Raw genomic sequence first — 19,047 nt, 5'->3', positions numbered from 1 at the left:
CTGAGTGTATCCGGGATCTGTTACCAGCACCTACATGATTTGCTAATACCACAGGTTAAAAGCAATTGTGTGGAACTGACCATACTTGGCAATATTATGAAGAGGAAAGGGCCATTATCATAAAGGTAGCCCAAACCACAGTTTCTTCCTCAGCTCCTTAGAGGCAGAGCAGCTTGAGAATAACACATAACCAACCTATGTTTTTAGGAACAAGCACAAGAAAAGGAAATAGCTAAAAATATTTCACAGTAATTGACATGTAGTTTTTTCATTTTTTTCTCCATACTAATCACCAGTACTATTATACCAAAGGCTATTTAATAACTCTCACATATATTAATGATTTCTGTAAAAGTCCCCCTTTTTTCTAATCTTTTGTGAGTGGTCTTTCAAAATTTGGAGAATGCAGAAAATCACAAACACCGAGAGGTAAATTGTGAACTCCATGTTAAAATGTACAGTAGGGCCAGGCAGTGGTGGTGTACACCTTTATTAATTCCAGCAACTCAAGGCAGAGGCAGGCAGATCTGAGTTGAGGCTAGCCTGGTCTACAGAGCCAGACACAGGACAGCCACAACTCCACAGAAAAACCCTGTCTTGAAAAACAAAACAAAACAAACAGAGATGTACAGCTGGACCTGCAGCATAAACTCACCTTCTTTGGTATCCCCTTAGGAGCAAAAAAACAAATAAAGAGGGTGACAACTTCCAACCTTCCTATCAGCCATTTTGTCCAAGTCCCTCCTGACAATTCTCTATCGGTACCAACTCTCAGGAATAAGGGCCTCTTCCAGTTTCCCTCCCCGACCTTCAGCTCTTCAGTCTTCATTCAAACATTACACCTATGAGGCACCACAGCAGTTCCTCCCTCTCAGGAAAAACAGAGTAGGGAGCTAATGATCTTACTGCGAGGGCTAGCCAAAGACTTGCTACCTTTCTATACAATTCAAAGCATCTCTGACAGAGAGCTGACGAGACTTGAAGGCCATTAAGACCCCCAACTCCCTAACGGAATGATGCATTGCATCCTAAATGTGAAGAAACAGCCAAGTCTGACCTTGACATACAGGACATAGAGTCTCAACTGAAACAGTGACCTCAAGGAGAGGGGCAATGGCCAGGAGAAAGGAAGGATGAGGCAAGGCCGCTGACCAGTTTTTCCCACTCTGCAACAGTGCTCTTCTTGTCTCTAGTTAAGTATTAAGAACTTAGACACTTGGCTGCTATCTGTTTCTCCATCTGCACTTCTATAGAAGAGACACTGCCCAGTTACTACGTTTCAGTCACTGGTCCTCAAGAGGGCTTTATTTTTGTTCATGAAATTTCCCAACCGTAATTCTATTTTAGTGAATACTGTGTTTTTAGAGTTCATTTAAACAGAATGAACTGTTTAATGAAGTTATTTCATTAAACAGTTCATCCTTGCATACCAACCAAAAGACCATATAGATAGTTTTACTAATAGGAATCTAATCCATTTTGTTGTAAACTGTAGTTCTATATGAATGTACACTTACGACACTCTTGGCTCTCTTAATAACCACACTGTATGACAATATTTTGTTCTAATATTTCTCTGTAATACCAGTACCTATTATATGTATGTATACAGTACCAGTATACGTTATCAATTATTTTCATTAAAAATTCAACAATGCTATATGTATTTTTCTTTGAAGATGGGGAAGAGTTATAATTTAATGAAAAAGTTCAGATTTAATACGCTGACACGGAATTCAAGCATGAAGCCATACAGTCTTCTGTTGCTTTTAAGAGCAGTGAGATAAAGCTCCGGATAAAACAAAGGACATATGGGCTTTGGGAAGTCAGTCCCAGGGCGGCCACCACAAGGACTGTCCTTCCCTCCCTCTCCCTGCTTCCTGTCTCTTAGTAGGATGAACATGGGGCACAAACGCCAGCCAACGAGTGGTAGTGCAGTGTCACTGAATCTAGACGTCAGTCTCGTCACAGTGTGACACTTGATGTGCCTAGCAAAAGACAGACTTTACCCTCTGAAAGTTTATAAAACATGGACAGTCCCTTCTCTCAGTTTTGTTTTGTTTTTTGTTTTTTTTTTTTTGTTTTTTTTGAAGATTAAACAAAATAATATAACCACAGTATTTAGTATGCTCTCTAAAAAGTAGTTCCAACTATTCATAACCAGCCAGGACTGTGCTTCAGTGGGATCTGGAGGAAATCCCCTTGGAAAGGAACAAGTAGCCTCTGCAAAGTCTAACGTCTACAGAGTGTCAGGACTGCCCCTGCCCTCAAGTCTGAAAGTGGGAAATCCATAAATACTGTCTGCAAGCTGTTAACTAGCTGGATATGGTGGTATATACCAGTAATCCTAGCATGTGGGAGATGAATACAGAAAAATGACGATTTTGAGGCCATCCTGCGCTACACAGGCTCTCTCTCCACCCCGGCTTCCCTGATCTCCACACCCACTTTTAAAAAAGTTGGCAAATTTGGTAACTTTATATGGAGTCCCAAACTAGAAATTCACATTTTAAAAAACCCCAAACATTACACTGAAATAGCTTTAACAAAAGCAAAAAAGCAAAACAAAACAAAAACAAACAAAAAACACATATAAGAACATTCATTTTCCTAGATACATCATGTAATAGAACTGACAAAAAAAATGAATTTCTTCTTCCAAAAATATTTTTAGAAATTACAATTAAAAAAAAAAGAACTGCAAAACAGCCTTCATCTTAACAAAAACTGAATTATTTTGGTTTTTTGAAACAGAGTCCCACTATGTAGCCTTGGTTCGCCTAGAACTCATCATGTAGACCAGGCTGGCCTCTATATCATAGAAACCCTCCTGTCTCTGCTGCCTGAGTGCTGGGATTTAAAGTGTGGGCCACCGTGCCCAGCAGTCGAATACTGAATTTTAAAGTTTGATGTTTCTCTGGCTCATATAAATGGAATTTGATCAGAAACCGGGTTCAAATCCCGGCTTCGCCCACTATGTATTAACACTGATTTATCTCCTCAGATCTAATCAGTAGTAAGTAATACTGCGACACTCCGTGGAATGTGTGTAAAGTGCTTGCTTAGCACAGGGCCCTGCACAGAGGCAGAGCAGTTTACCATCAGACAGACACCGAGAAGCCCAACAGTAGCAAAAGCCTGTATTTACTTGCTGTTTCTCCTATGGGCTCGTTTGTGAGCGACGAGCTGCACGTTCACGCTGAAGCTCTTCCCACACACCGTACATTTAAAGGGCTCCTCTCTTCTGTGGCTCTTCTCGTGACTCGCGAGGTCGGACTCTAAAGCAAAGGTCTTTGCACATGTTTTGCACTTATGAATTTTCTCCATGTCGTGGATGGTTTGGTGAGAGACAAGCTCCGAGAAACAAGGAAAAGTCATGTCACAATCAAGACACTGTAAGGGTTTGAATCTGGAGAAGGAAAAGAAGTCTTCATCATCAATGCTGCAGTGTTTAGCGTTCTCCTTATGGTTGTCTTTGTCAGGGAGAGCAGGCTCTGAGGGCTGCTCCGAGGTCCCCACACACTGTGCATGCTGGGATGGTGTGTCTGAAGAGCCTCTTTCTTCAGGCAGAGCCAGACTTGTTTCCTGATCATGGTCAGCACACTCATAAGACTCCGTATCAGTATGACTCTTCTGATGTTCTGCCAATCCGGGGAGCCACATAAAACCTCTCCCACATACACTACATGTGTATGGTTTCTCCTTTAAATGGCTATTCATGTGCCGGGTCAGGTGTGACTGCTGTCGGAAGCTGGCAGCACACTCGGTACACTTGTAAGGCTTCTCTCCAGTGTGGATTCGCCTGTGTGTCTTCAGGTTGGTTCGGTGACTGAAGGTCTTCTCACAGGTACCACATTTATACTTTCTCTCTCTTGAATGAATTTTCTGATGCAAAACAAGGTATGTATTATCACTGAAGCTTTGGTCACAGTCAGGACACTGGTACACATTTTTGGCTTCTTCCCAGGGAACTTCAATAATATCTGAAAGTGTTTTGACTCCTAAACACTGAGATAACTCTTCTAATGGAGTTTGGTTGTCAATAGTAACCAAGAGGTTTACAAGCTTGGTCTTGCAAGTCAAAGTTCCGCCTGACATTTTCCTTTCATGTACTTCAACATCCTCCTCAGACTGCTCCAAGTAGCGGACAAGGGGTACAGCAGTGGAGTACGTTTCTAGGGACAGCTCTTCAAGTTCTAGAGGCTCTAGGCTTAACTTCTGACTGGCCTCAGTCCGGTCTTCCCCTGTTGATAAAAACAAAACCCAGACACCACCTTAAGTGACATTAGAGAAAGAGCATGTTAAAGTAGTTACACAGAAGACCAGGAAACTGAACACTATTACATAAACAAGATTAGGAGGCAACTGTCGGAAGCTGGCAGCACGCTCGGTACACTTGTAAGGCTTCTCACCGGCGTGGATTCGCCTGTGTGTCTTCACGTTATCCACAAGTCTATCTTTGTGGGTGCACTGCAAGGTTCCAGGTCAATCTGCAAGGAGGACTGGAGAACGTCTCTAAAACAGGCTTCAGTGGAATAGGTACTAAGGACCTTGATAGGTAGGCAGTACCTAGAAATGTAATTTTTCTGCTTACTCTATTTAGGCTCTAGGAATTTCTCTTTATCGCAAGTGAGTTTAGTAGTCAAAACTGGAATAGAAATTAGACATATTTATCTGAAAAGAAGACTACTTTAATAAACAAATTACCAAAAATAGTTCTATATCCCTAGAAGGTCTCTGGAATTCCATCTTTTGTTCCTAAGTGGTGTGCTGCAGAAGTGGAGGCCAGCGATCCTTTCTGCCCCACCCCTGGCAGTGTCTATCGAAATGGTGCCGGGACGCTCCGGGCAGCAGCCGGCACCACAGTGGCTCATCTCCTTTCTCACCTCAGCAGGAGCACGATGGAGACTCTTCCTGCCTCAGCCTACTGCCTTTATGAGAAGTTGTCCATGCTGGAAACACTTTTCCTGCCTTAGCCTACAGCTTTCATGAGACGCCACTGCAGGGGCTGTCCCCACAGGAGGTGACCACAGTGGCAGCAACTCCTCTCTAGGCCCCCAAGTTCAGAACTTGAAACCCTGCCAATCCCCACTCTAGAAATCTCTGCCCTGAGAAGCTCCACCCTCTCAGAATCCTACATTAGCATTGCCCTTTGGTCCAATTCCCTGCTATGTGCTCCCGGGAGCAAAGGCAGCCATCTCTGGACTCATCCCTCCATAGCCTGAACCCTCCAATCTCTCTTTCGTGAGATTCCTGCCTGGTGTGACTCTTTCATCAGAAGAAGCCAAGAAGGAAGGAAGCAAGGAAGAGGCAAAGAGAAGGAGCAGGGATGAGGCTCCCAAGCTCCTCAGCTCAGCTGGGGCTCCCCTCCCTGGGAGCTGCAACCCCTCTGCTGAGGAGGCTTCCTCCCAGAGCTGTGTGGTTCCCGTGTCTCAGGATGTGCTTCCACTGGGATACCTTCTCCCCTCAGAGCTGTGTGGTTCCAGGCTCCCAAGTCCCAGGAGCTTTCCTCGGAGCAGAAATACTTTTCCATGCCCCATGGAAAATGGCCCTAACAGAGCTGCTGTGTACATATGGACTGCAGGCAAATACTGTCTCCTCTCAAGGAGAGCTGACAGAACCTAAACCATGTATAAACAATTCCTTTTCAATATTTTTCCAAATATAGCCATCCCTAAATACCCATAGGTGTGTGGCTACAGATTCAATTAACTGCAAGTTGAAATTTTTCTTTTCTTCTTCTTTTTTTTAATCCCATCTGTAGAGGCTGGACAGACAGCTTGAATGTTAAGAGCACCAGCTGTTCTTCCAGAGAATCTGGGTTCAGTTCCCAACCACATGGCAACTCACAGTTGTTTGTAGCTTTGGATCCATGGGACCAACACACTTTGCTGACCTCCTAGGGCACCAGGCTTACACATAATGCACAGACACACATGAAGGCAAAATACTCAAATACACACAAAAAATTAAATCTTTAAAAAAATACAAGATAAAAAAATATAAAATAACTAATGTTTAAAAATCCAGTCAAACCTTGCCAGGTGTATATGGAATAGGAATCAAAACTCCTAAGAAGAAAAGCCAATCAATACAAATAGACCCAGAAATGAAGCAAATACTTAAAATCAGTGTGTCTATATGCCTGTAATCCCAGCACCTGGGAAACAGAGATGGTACATCTGTGTGGTTTCAAGGCCAGCCTGGTCTACACAGGGAGTTCCAGGATAGCCAGGACTACATAGACCCTGTCTCATAAAACCAAATAAATAAATAAATAAATAAATAAATAAATAAATAAAGCCAGCAAACAAAGTAGCAAAAGAGCTATTATAAACATACTGTCTACCTATAAATCTGTTGTATTATACTGTAATGTCTATAAACATGTGTTTGGTTACTGTCGTCTATGCTGGGTCCTATGCAGGTATTGTGGCTGTGGCTTCCGTGGTGGAGAATTCTTCCGCAGGGCAGTAGGTGACAGTGAGTCTGACAGGGGCAGCAGGAAAGAACTAGGTGGACAAGGGTCAGCATCGGAAAGCAGAGTGCAGAGCGGGTGGAGGTAGGTGGGGGAGGGGCTCCTGTAGGCAGGCTACTGGAAGATAAGAGTAATTCTGGAGAGACTCGAATGAAGGAAGAAAGTGTTTCTGTGAATTCATGTATGACACAAAGACATGGAGATGGGCTAGAAGGATACACTGAGAAAGTTGGCAAGAGAGAACAAAGGGGACCCTGGGTCGGTGAGTCTAAAATACAAAATATATACTTGTATATTCAAGAAGACAGAAAACATGAACATAGCAGAAGCGGAAAATATAAGCCATGAATTATGAAAAACAGTTTAGATGCCCAAACCTAGATAAGACATAATGTCTATGCAGGCATGGGGATACTGCATATGGTTACCCTTAAATCAGAAAGACAGAATACCCCCCTTAAGAGAAAATCAGGGGTTGGGGATTTATCTCAGCGGTAGAGCGCTTGCCTAGCGAGCGCAAGGCCCTGGGTTCGGTCCCCAGCTCCGGAAAAAAAAAGAAAAAAAAAAAAAAAAAAGAGAAAATCAGTTTCCAATCTTTAGCAAATGACAATTTCTATGTTAATGAAGTTTCCCAAGTAAAATTAATTTGACTCCAATGATTATTTAAGGAAATTACAAGGTGTCAATGACTATGTGAGATCGTGGTCACTGTTGTAGACTGGGTTTAAGAAATCATTTTAGGGCTGGAAAGATAGTTTGGCATATAAAATGTTTACAGTGAAGCTAAGGGCAGGAATTTAAATCCCTGGCACCCAGTAAAAGCCAGATAGATGTGGTGGCCCACCCATTATTCTGGCACTCGGTGGAGATGGGAACCCAAGCAAGCTGCCTATCTAGATTTCAGTAAACAGAGTGGAGAACGAATGAGAAAGTTACCTGACATCACTGCTGGCCTGCACACAACCATTCATGTGCACTGGCACTCATGCTCACACAAGGGAAAGCATCATCTGACTCGGAAACTTATTTTCTCATATAGTTCTTGCTGTAGTCATAGAAATCCACATATATGTTTATATATACATACATGCATAACATATACACATGATACAACATTGTGCATGCGCGTGTGTGTCACAGACAGGTCTCAATCCACCACCAGTGTAAACAAGGCAAAACATTTTCATTAGAACTGATGAAGTCCCATAACGCAGGAGAAACAACTGTCTTACCTGTCAAGTTCAAATCCTCAAAAGACTCCAATGGGGCTTCTCTGCTGAGGGTCTTCTGGGAAGGGTGCAGACTCACACATTCCTCTTGAGAAAAATACACATCCAGATCTTCAAAGAGCAGTGGTCCCTGAAACAGGAGAGCACTGTTAGTACAAAAACCAGCAGGTCAGCTGAGTGTCTATCTACGAAGGCCGAAAAGAGCTAAATCCCTCCGCATACTAGCGAGAAAAGGCTTGGTGTAAAATATTCCTCCGTGAGGGGGACTCTATGGCTTGAACAGGATCAGGAGAGAAACCATTAACATAAATTTTCAAACAGTGGCTTGAGAATCAAGACAGTACACTGTGAGAATGTAGTCTTTCCTGAAAAGTTAAGTGAACAATTCTTGGGGAGAGAAATCATTAAGGATTCTCTAAGAGGGGAGGGGGAAAGGGGTGGGGAAGACTGGCCAGCCCAGGAAGAAGAATCCCGAGAAATAGTTTTCAGGAGGTGTCCTAACATCATCCTTTGCTAGTCCGTGTTTCTTCTTCATCACAGTGATCGTTCGGCTCTAGTTCTCTAACGTTTACTGTTCCTATAAACCCATAGAGCTTTAATAATCATTATTCAACAGGTGTGAAGCCTAGGAACCTGCCACTTGGAGACGCATTCCAGCAAGACACTTTGAGAAACTGTTACAGACCCCCTGCCAGGGCTCTCCTCCACCTGATGATTCTGAAATGAGGAAGTTGGTAAGCCAAGGAACGAGGACAGCTTGGTCAAAGGGCTATCTGAGAAGGCGCCTCAGGACCTGCGCGTCTAACGCTGCTGCCAGGTCAGGGCACCTGTAGGAAAACGGCGAGAGAATTCACCTGCTCATCCGATGTGGGGAGCGTGGACGCCATCTGGGGAAACGAAGGGCTCCTTCAAGTCCCTACGTTGGGACAACACTTCGAGCAGAGAGTCTCCAACTCCGCTGCCAGGCCTTTCCACTCCACCCTCAGGCTCCTCGGAACCTTCAAGCTCCTTTGAGAATCTGAGGTGAAGGCTTCTTTCTCCAAAACAGCCTTGAAGCGGCCAGTCACCAGCCCGGGAGCACTGACAGCCTCGCCCAACCCGGCAGAAGCAGCATGAAGCCACGCCCAGCCGAGACGCTACAAAGGAGGCGGAGGCCACCACAAAACTCCCACGCTCCCATGCTCCCCACGCAGTAGCTGCGGGGAAACCGCCGGAAGCGACGCCCCCCGCCCCCCGCTCAGCCATCCTGCATCCTGATTGGTCAGCGTACTCCCGAGGCGGCGGTCCCTCCTTAATGGACCAATTGAGCAGCTTCCCGAGGACCTGAATCGCACCTGGCAACTGAGAGACGTAGTTATTCCTGAGCTTCTACAAGCAGCCCATTTCCGGTTCCTCTGGCTGGGTCTCCGTGGTGAGTGCCCCGCCTGTTGATGGGTTCAGCCGGAGCTGTAGAATGGTTCCTGAGGGACCCGGTGATACCAAAAACAGAGGCGGGACCACCCTAGAGTTGGTTACGGAATGCGGGAACACACAGACTCAGGGAGGCCTGAGCTTTCTGTCGGATGGTGTGAGATGAATGAGAGGCCCCGAGATCCAGGTTCAGCTTGGGCCCAATCCCTTGTCTCAGATGGATTGGGGGGTCACGGTATGTAAGAGGTTATCTTGTGCAACCACAAGTTCAGGCCAGGTTAGCCTGGTTGCTTGTGTCCTATCCCAAAGTATTCTAGGGGCACGAAGCATTGTACTCGACAGGTGTATTCCAACCGAATGATTGGGACCCATAGCGGACATCGAGCTAGGATAGATCTCTGGTTTAGATAGAGCGCAGGATTTCTGGACCTGCCCCAGTGGCAGATGTCTCTTATAACCAACACTGAGCAGCGAATTGAAGATTCAAAATCATAAAATCGAGCTCTTTCTAGAACTAACTGGATGATCCTGCCACTCTTTTCCTTTGTGGTACTGAGGGTGAACCTGTGGTCTCACACATAGTAGACTCCCTACCATTAGCTGTACTCTGACTCCTCGCCGGTTTTTTGGACTTTACCTTGAAACGAGGTTGACCCAAACTAACCCTGAACTCAACTGTGTTGCCCCAGCAGACCCTGCACTTAAGGTCTTGCCTCGGTATCCCTTAGTAGCTGGACACAGACCCACAGTTGGACACCTTTTAACTTTGTTTCCTCAGCTGCAAAGAGCCCATAATGCCTCTCTTTGATCATACAGGGGGTAATTTAAAACATTGTAAGATGTTAAATGAAAAGAATTGCCTTTTCACTTAAGAGTTTGGGAGGACAACAAACAGAATTAGTACTTTGAAAATTCTAATTAAACCCCAGGTCTCTTTTTCATTAGAGATAGGGTCTTACTCTCTACCCTTGACTGCTCCAGAACTAGCTACGTAGAGCAGCCTGGCCTCTAACATAGAAGACATCCATTAGCTTCCGCCACCCAAGTGCTGAGATTAAAGTCAAGGCCATCCCACTGAGTGCCAACATAATTTGTTATGCTAATGTCAGGTTACTCAGGGATTGGTTGCATGGTTATTAAAACATTGGAGTTGAAGAATAGTGGGATTTGACAGGATGGCAGGATAGTTTCACCCACCCAATAACAGAATCCAACAGGACAATTTAAAAGCAGGGCAGCTGTGTTCATTTTGTGGCTTAGTGGCAACATAAAGGCCCCAGTGTTTCCTATTGCTAATGCCAATGGAATGCAAATACTGCATGCTAACTTTTTTTGTGTAATGGACCCCTCCCAAGCTTATCAAGAATAAAGATTCATTAGGGTTTGGCCTATCATGCATCAATGCAGTACTCTGTCTCTGACATAGCCTAACCATCAAACTACAAAATTAAAAACTCTGGGAAAAGGAAAAATGCAAGCAGAAAGTATGACATTTCTCACAAGGAGAAGCTATCTATCCACTGTTATCTAAGTTGTCTGGAAATGATCACTAAAGAGGCTGTCTGAACAGAATGAGAAGAACAAACTTCCCTACAGACCTAGGCCACTTCAAAATCCTGAAGAGGAGCGGTACATAATCCTAAAGCCAAGGCGTGTTACCACATCTCGATGCAGTGCATGAGAGCATCTTTCTCCTCCAGTTTTGTGCTTGCTGGTTTTTTCTCATAGACGTCTCATTGGAGCTAAGACTCTCCTGACACAGACGTATGGCTCTGTACTTTGGACCCTGTTTCGATTATTACAGAGATGAGCAAATTCCAGTGTCCAGAAACTAAGCCTAGAGCAATAGCTTAGTATCTAACCAGAGAAAAGGTGAGCCCTGAGATGGGCTCACGTAGGCGTTAACTACCAAGCCAAACAGGTGGACCAAGAAATACGAACGAAACGTGAAAGCTTGAGCTTGCTGAAAGTATAAGGTAAACAAGGAAGGGGAGGATGAGTTGTGGCGCACTTGCCAAACATGGTTTGGTCCCCAGCACCACATCCATGCAGGCCCTCTACCAGCTGAAGCCTTACAAACCCAGGTGGAGGTAGAAAAGCCAGGAGTTCAAGTTCAATTCCATAATTTGAGGACAGCCTGAGCTACCATGAGATGATATCTAAAAACAAAACAAACACTATGCGCTGGCAGTTTTCAGGCCACTTCCTGCATCTGCCGCACTGTTTACTATTGTCTTGCTCTCTTCCACCCCCATCTTTGTCTCGTCTGTATGACCTGAATCTATGAACCATTTCCCCATTGTCAGTTATGTTTCCTTTCTGAACTTTGTCCTGGCTACCTAATATATGCAGTTTAAATGAACCCATATCTACGTCCTGTGGCACTGTATTTCCCTCGAGATGCCCAATAAATTGTAATAGCAAAACACTCTCATTCCGCTGAGCTCCTATTACAAATGGATGCATTTTCCCCTATGGCATATGACTATATTGTTTGTTAGTGTATTAAGTAACTAACACAAATATCAACCCAAGCTTATAAATTCTGAAACAAACAAAAAAGTCACTTAAATATCCTCCCATGTACTTTATGTACACGCTCACACAGACACATACACAAAATTTGCAAGATTTTCCATTGTCACCTTTAATATATCAATGGTAGTAGTAAAATCTATATGAATGGAAGTTATCTCTCTAGTCAAGTGTCTTTCCGAAGATATTAATCAAGATTATATTTTATTATATTAGATATTAATATATTTATATAGTTGTAAATAAATATATGATGTATAATATACAAAATGTTTATATATTAAATAAGATTATATGTTATTTAATTAAAATAAGACTGGCCTGGTCTGGCATAATGGTACAGGTCTTTAATCCCAGTACTCAGGAGGCAGAAACAAGCAGGTATCTGTGAATTTAAGACCAATCTGGTTTTCATACTGAGTTCCAGGCCAGCCAGTGATACAGTGAAATACATCAAAAAGAGAAATAGAGACTAGTGTGGTGGTATATAACTATACTCCCTGCATTCAGACGTTTGAGGCAGCAGGATGAATTTGAGGCAAACCATACATAGCAAGAGCAAATCTCTCTCTCTCTCCCCCTGCCCTTCCGCACACAAATACGTGTTTTCAATTATAAAAGTAGTTCATGTGAGCCAGGCATGGTGGTACACACCTTGAATCCTAGCACTTGAGGGGGCAGAGGCAGAGGCAGATGGATCTCTGAGTTTGAGGTCAGCCTGGTCTACAGAGGACCAGGACAGCCAAAGCTATTACAGAGAAACCCTGTCTCAAAAAAAGCCCAAACAAACAAATAGTCTGTGTGTTAATTTTTAAATAGTTGTTACTGAAAGGATAGAGGGGGATTTTAAAGACTCAGAGGTTAGTAGGTATATTCTTTGTTAAATAAAGGTGTCTGACTATTCCCATTACTCTGATCATAAAGAAATAAACAAGTATTTAGTATATGCATCCTCTCTTGTCCCATTGCCAGGCCCAGTCTCAACGTTAATAGAGAACCGGGCCCTCCCTGCTACTGCCCTAACGTTCTGATACCAGACACTCTGTGGCCACCTGCTCAACTTAGTCTACCTACTGTGGTCCTGACTCTAAGAAGTGACATCATCCATGCTGACCCATCTTAGGTGTGTCAATGTTTTTCCTGCATGTATGTCTCTATACCACACGTATGCCTGGTGTTCACAGAGGTCAGAAGAGGGTGTCAGATCCCCCAGAACCGGAGTTAAGGGTGCTGGGAACAGCATGGATCCTCTGGAAGAGCAACAAATCTCCCGTCCTGCTGAGCCACCTCCTCAGCCCTACTTATGTTATTTCATAACAGAAAAGTTTCTTCGGATTTTGGAAGTGAAATATGTGGCTCCTGTTTGTCCCAGATGTGTGTGTGCGCACTCATGAACACGCGTGTAAATGCACATGCCTTTGGAGGCAGGGATGGTTTCTAAGTGTCACCCTCAGGACCACTGTCCACCTCCTCTGAGGTGGTCTTACTGGCTGGGGCTCACCAGTTAGGCTAGAATAGCTGATGAAGGAGGCCCAGGGATCGTTACACCCCTTGTACTGGGTCACAAATGCCTAACATTTTCATATGGGTTCAGGGATTGAACTCATGCCATGCTTGCAAACACTGTGCTGAGCTGTTTTCCCAAACCTGTCCCCGTTTTGATCCATGCAAATAGTAATAAACCCTTTGGAAACACACGGCTGGATAATCCCATCTCATAACAGCCTCACAGAGCCATTCTTCTCCCGAGGATTCCCAAGGCAGAAGCAGATGCTGGTCAATGAGTGTCTGCTGAGCTCACCATGAAGAGACTTATTTTTAAAGTTTGTTTTTTTTTTTTTAACAAGACCCTGGGGAAGATGTATTCAGATGTCTTCATGGAAAGGCTGGTTTTGAAAACCAAGTTTTTATCCAGGTATGTCAGGAAAATTATGATCCAAGTAAAGGACTTGTTTCTAACAATGAACCACATGCTGTCACGCTTTTGTCCTTGTCAGCGGGCATGTGACAAAGGTCTTAGGTGGGTGTTTGCAAAGTTAAGAACACCTTTCAGGGTTGTTGAAAAAAAAAGAATATATCTGAAGAATTACCACAGTATTTAACATGACAAATATATTATACTCTCATACTCAGTTCTACAAATCCTGTTTCCACAATAAATGCTTGTTGAAATTCTTACACACACACACACACACACACACACACACACACACACACACACAGTCCAAAGCAGAGTGTTCTGAATCCACAGTGCCTTGTTCCTCTGTAAATAAAGAGCTGAACTTCAAAGATTGATCCTTGTTTTCTACGCCCCCCCCCCCGCCGGTGTGTGTGTGTGTGTGTGTGTGTACACTTGTGAGTTCGACTACCTGTGGATGTCACTGCTCAAGTGCTCTCCACATTTTGGTTTGTCTGGTTTCTTTAAGATAGGGTCTGCCCCGGCCTAGAACTTGTAAAGTTAGCTCTGCTGGCTGCCATGAGTTCCGGAGATTCACTTCTCTGTATCCCAGTGCTGTGTTATAGGCATGCCGCACTGTTGGTTTGCTTGTTTGTTTTTATGTGGGTTCGAAGGATCAAATGCTGGTTCTGCTTGCACAGCAAGTACTTTATGCATCAGGCCATTTCCCTGCCCCACTTTGTTTTAGAAATAGGGCCTCGGGGTCCTCCAGGCCACGCTAGAAAGTACTATTAAGCTGGAGCCTGGGCTCAAATTCCTGATTTCCCTGCCTCAGAAGTCCTGGGATTACAGGCATGTGTGCCTTCTCAGCCAAGCATACAACTTGGGTTTTATTTCTTAAGAGATAGTGTCTCACCATGAGAATTAAATCCCTAAGAAATAACAAGAAACTAGTGACTGTTTTCCTGAGACTTCTAGTACTAGAGTCAGTCAGTCAGGATCCTTTTATTCTGTCTAAAGTGTTTGCCACACACACACTATCCTTTTTTAAAAGAATGCTTTAATGTTAGAAAATCACTTTTTGTGAAGTCAGACTCAAACGGATACATTTGTGAGAATCATGTAAAGTTTAAATGTAGATGGTTCTTTTAAATCAGAACAAAAACAGAGCAGAGCATGTTAGCAAGTATATAGTACAAGTCCTTGCGAGGTAGAGGCAGGAAGTCAGAACCAGCCGCAGCTAGATGACTTGTTCAAGGCTGGGGGTTGCATGAGACCCTGTCTCAAGAAGAAATTGTGAAAAAAAACAAAATCAAAAAAGCAGAAAGCGATATGGTGCTGTCTGCCTCAGTTGTCTAGGCAAGGGCAGGGTCTTCTCACTCTTAGAATGTGAGAGCATCTAACACCTTCCTGGCAGGCAGTTGAGTTTGTTTCCAAAGTTACAATGTGCTTAATTAAAACCAATTTTAACCAACATTCTAGGAACTTTTCCTAAAGAAATACAGATGGTCCCCAACTTAGCAAGCCTCCACATAACACTCAATCATCCTTTCAATGATACATCATTACCCATTAGTAGAAACCATATCTCAACTTTTGATCGTTTTGTAAATTAGCAATATGTGGTACAGTACTGTCCTGGGGTGTGGGGGATGGGTGCTACAGCACCCAGTCAACCATTCAAGCAGAAGAGTCATCCAGCACTCGGAAGTATACTGTGTTGCCTGGATTGTTAGGACATAGGTAGTCAACAAATTGCTGTCCGTATTCTGTTCTAACACAGGCTTTGTGTTAGACCTTTTTTTTTGCCAAACTAGAGACTTATGTAACTGTTCTAAGCATATGCAAATTAGGTAAAGCAATGATGTTTGGTAAGTTAAATGTAATAAATTCAATTTTTTGTTATTTTGGTTTTTTGAGAGGGGGTTTCATGTAACACAAGCGAGTCTCAAATGTATTATGTAGCTAAGGAATACCTTAAATTCCTACACCTTTTGCTTCCAATTCCCAAAGTGTTGGGAGTATAGACATGTACCACCATGACCAAACTTGTAATGGTGTGTGTGTGTGTGTGTGTGTGTGTGTGTGTGTATCTGTGTGTGTTCACTCAAGCACTTGTGCAAGTGCACATACTTTTATGTTCATGCTTGTAGAGGCTAAGAATACAAATCAGTGACTTTGTGGTTTTGGTTTGAGACAAGGTCTCTCACTGAACCTAGAGCTTGTCACTTTGGCTAAGCTGGCTAGCAAGCAAGACCCTGAAATCTGCCTGTCTTGGAACCCCACACACTACACAAGTTTATGTAGGTGCCAGGAATATGCAAGGTCTTCATCCCTACACAGCAAGCATTTATTTTACTGACTGAGCCTCCTCTCTAGCCCTTAATGCATTTATGGCCCATGATATTTTTAATCTTACAGTAGCTTTATCTGGACGTAAGCCTCGTTGTGAATGGAACGGCCTCTGTAAACAAAGTGTGTCTTCTGCCTTTCAGTATTCCTCATCAATGCCTAAATATTGTTAGGATAACAGGATACTGGTCTCTGATCTACCCTTTCCCCAACCCGTCTACTGACTACCTTCCTCAAACAGATCAGTAGTAAGGCCATGGGCTGGCGCCTTCCAGACAGTGGGTGCTTAGAATCACTTAGGATTGGAGTTAGAAAGCAGTACTATACTTTGTTCTCCTACGGGCCAGATAGAGCATGAAGACCATGAAGAAGAGGACCAGGGGAGTATTACCATGCCTTAGTTCCTGGAGAGATCCTGACTTTGGAGTGTCTTAGAACTTCAGAGGAGTAAAGAGCTTAGGCATGTTGTTCAAAGCTTGCTGCTGACCTTGGGTGAGCAGAGTCTCCAAGGCTCAGAAAATGCTGGGTAGCTGAGGCAGGATTAGGTTTCTCTCTGAGGGTCATGCCTGTCTGACAGCTTGGTTTCTCTAGCTTGCCCCCACTGCAGTACCTTTAGCAATCTGTTTGACCAAGAGCCAGAAGGTGAAAGGGGCCAAGAGTAAGCCAGGGTAAACCATTCATAAAGAACTTTGGAGAAAAAGGAAAAAGAAGCAGAACTCAGCATGGGGCTCCCGATGAAACAACCGAAGGAGAGAGAGGGCAGCTTTGTTTGAGCTGTAGCAAACTCAGTTCAGGAGATTAAGGGAGAGGGTGGGTAGTCATCACAAAGCTATAGCCTGTTACATAAAGTGGAGGAGATATGATAAAGGACATCAAAAGATAATGAAACTAGGAGGCAGAGAAGACTCGTGGATGCTTAGGCAGTAGTGCACCCTGCTGATTCAGATCAATCACAGTGACCAGAAGATGTCTGTCCCCCAAACCCGTCCTGCTTTGGCTAGGGTTAGCTGAACTAATCAGCGTGTCAGAGCAGAGCAGGACAGTATTAATGGACTGACCCTTGGAGGGCTGACTTTGGAACTTAACTCAGGTTAAGGATCCCACAGGAGCTTTTGTTTTGTCTTTTAGTGATTAGCTACTTTTATTGTCATTGTAATACCACAGTGCTGACCTTGTCCTGAGGACAAGTGAGATTTGCTTAACACAGTATCTAATACGTAGGAAGCTTCAGGAAAATAGTAACCATTTCCTCAATTGTGTTTAAAAGTGTGGTTTTAGGGCCAAGAGATGGCACAAGTTTGAGAGGTGGAACTTGGGTCCCTGGAGCTCACATGAAAGCTAGGCAGCTATGGTCGGGTCCTATGATCACAGCACATGGGAAGTAGAGGCAGGAGTCCCCATGGCAAGCCGTCTGCTGGTTTAGCTGGGACTGGTGAACTCTGGTTTCACCAAGGGGCCCTGCTTCAGTAATAAACGTGGAAAGCCATCAAGGAAGACATCTGACATGGACGCTGAGCCTCCACTCGCGCACATGGACCTGCACACGCATGTGCCGTACAAAGTTGGGCCCGCGTGCACTCGAGACAGGATCCCGTCAGTTTTGAATTCTTCAAGTTTGTGTAGCCAAGGCTTTGCCAATTTCTTCTAGAACCCTGGAAATGTCTTCATTTTGTCATCACCCACAATGTGCTTCTCAACCTTTCCATCCCTTTCCATTCACTTGGGAGTCCCCTTGGAAGCCGCTTCTGAGATAATGCAAATTGTGAGTGAGCATCTGACAAACCCCACGGTGATGCTGAAGCCAGACCTTGGCCCACATGATATAATGAGGATGCAGGTAGGGGCTCGCCTCTCCTCTGTCACCGAATGGGTTTGCCACCTTGTTGTACCACGTAGGAAATGCAGGGGGTGGGAGTGGAGAACGGGCTATTTCCTTTTCATTGCCTCACCTTCTTACTTTGAGATTTCAAATCTGAACATTTGGACAACAGAGTATACACTTAACCTAGGCTCCTCATTGATATTTTAGCAATTTTTTTTCAAGAATGTGATACAAGTTGCACTTATCCCCTCTTCCTTCAGCCTCTCCTGTGCTAGGATCACAGGTGTGTGCCAACACACCAAGGTCAATCTGCAGCAAGTTTAACTAGAAATCATTTCAGTAAAGACACACAAAGCATAATCGTATCGAATGCTCAAAATGCCTGCATGGGTCCAAACATGCTTCACACAGCTGCCTGCATACAGCAGCATACGTTAGTCTAGCGCTGTAAATTATATAACAGTCTTCATTTTGTCCGAGTGATTTTCCATCCCTCCTTAAAAATTAACAATGCTGACACAAAAAGAAAAGACAAAGGTTGCTTTACGTAGATTCTGCTGGCCGTATACATCATACTTGACAGGCAAGATGGTTAACTATACGGTCGGTTTGCATCATGCCGAGGATGGAACCCAGCCAGCTACACGCACAAGGTTGGCAGCCCTCTACCATTTAGCTACATACACAGCCCCAAAATTCTAAAATTGAGGTACGCCTTACTTTTCAAAATGTTAAAAGAATATGGCTTTGAGGTTTCTAAGGCAGTTTGAGGAACAAAAATGTATTGATGTATATCTTTGATATTACATCTTTTTAAAGGTTGTTTGAGCCCTTGACTACATATTCTGTTTTTTGTTTATGTTATGTGGATCATTTTAGTTCCCGAAAGCAAAGGCTAAACAAGCTTTCTCTGGTAACAACTGAAATTATCTGAGTTACATCTGGATATAGAACTCCCACCACCACCCCACCCTGAAGGCCACTGTCACCTGCCCACTGCAGTGATAGCTCAGGACCACCCTTCTGTGGCTGTCAACACGAGCGCGGGGCGGTGCCACGCCAGGGCTTCTAGCAACCACCAGCGCCCGCATCTACTAACCTCCAGCCGGGGAAGAGAAGGCCAGTGGCGGAGTCTTGCGTCTCAGGAACTCGGAGGCCCTCTGACTGGCTTGATCACCGAAAGGCGCAGAAATCCCGGCTGGCCGCTGGCGTCCGTGCACACACGCAAGGGTGGCTGGGCGGCTCGCAGCAGTCTTTGAACTTGCGCAGCCGGTGCGGGCAGCTTCGGGAGCCGGCCCCACCAGCGGCCCGAGGCTTGCCCGCT

At 44.3% G+C, this 19,047-nt stretch overlaps 1 protein-coding gene across 1 annotated transcript; it reads right to left on the bottom strand.

The window, feature by feature from the left end:
• Window positions 1-1,640: 1,640 nt before the first annotated feature.
• On the bottom strand, window positions 1,641-18,814 carry Znf597 (zinc finger protein 597). The gene is made up of 4 exons (XM_032912841.1): window positions 18,695-18,814; window positions 8,628-8,843; window positions 7,711-7,837; window positions 1,641-4,244 (listed from the first exon to the last, which is right to left on the bottom strand). Exons 1-4 carry the CDS (start codon window positions 18,812-18,814, stop codon window positions 3,145-3,147), a joined length of 1,563 nt encoding a protein of 520 aa, XP_032768732.1. The 3' UTR covers window positions 1,641-3,144.
• Between the last annotated feature and the right edge of the window lie 233 nt (window positions 18,815-19,047).

Source organism: Rattus rattus, chromosome 9 (genome assembly GCF_011064425.1).
Source record: "Rattus rattus isolate New Zealand chromosome 9, Rrattus_CSIRO_v1, whole genome shotgun sequence".
NCBI lineage: Eukaryota > Metazoa > Chordata > Mammalia > Rodentia > Muridae > Rattus > Rattus rattus.
This window is presented reverse-complemented; position numbering and strand designations above follow the sequence as displayed.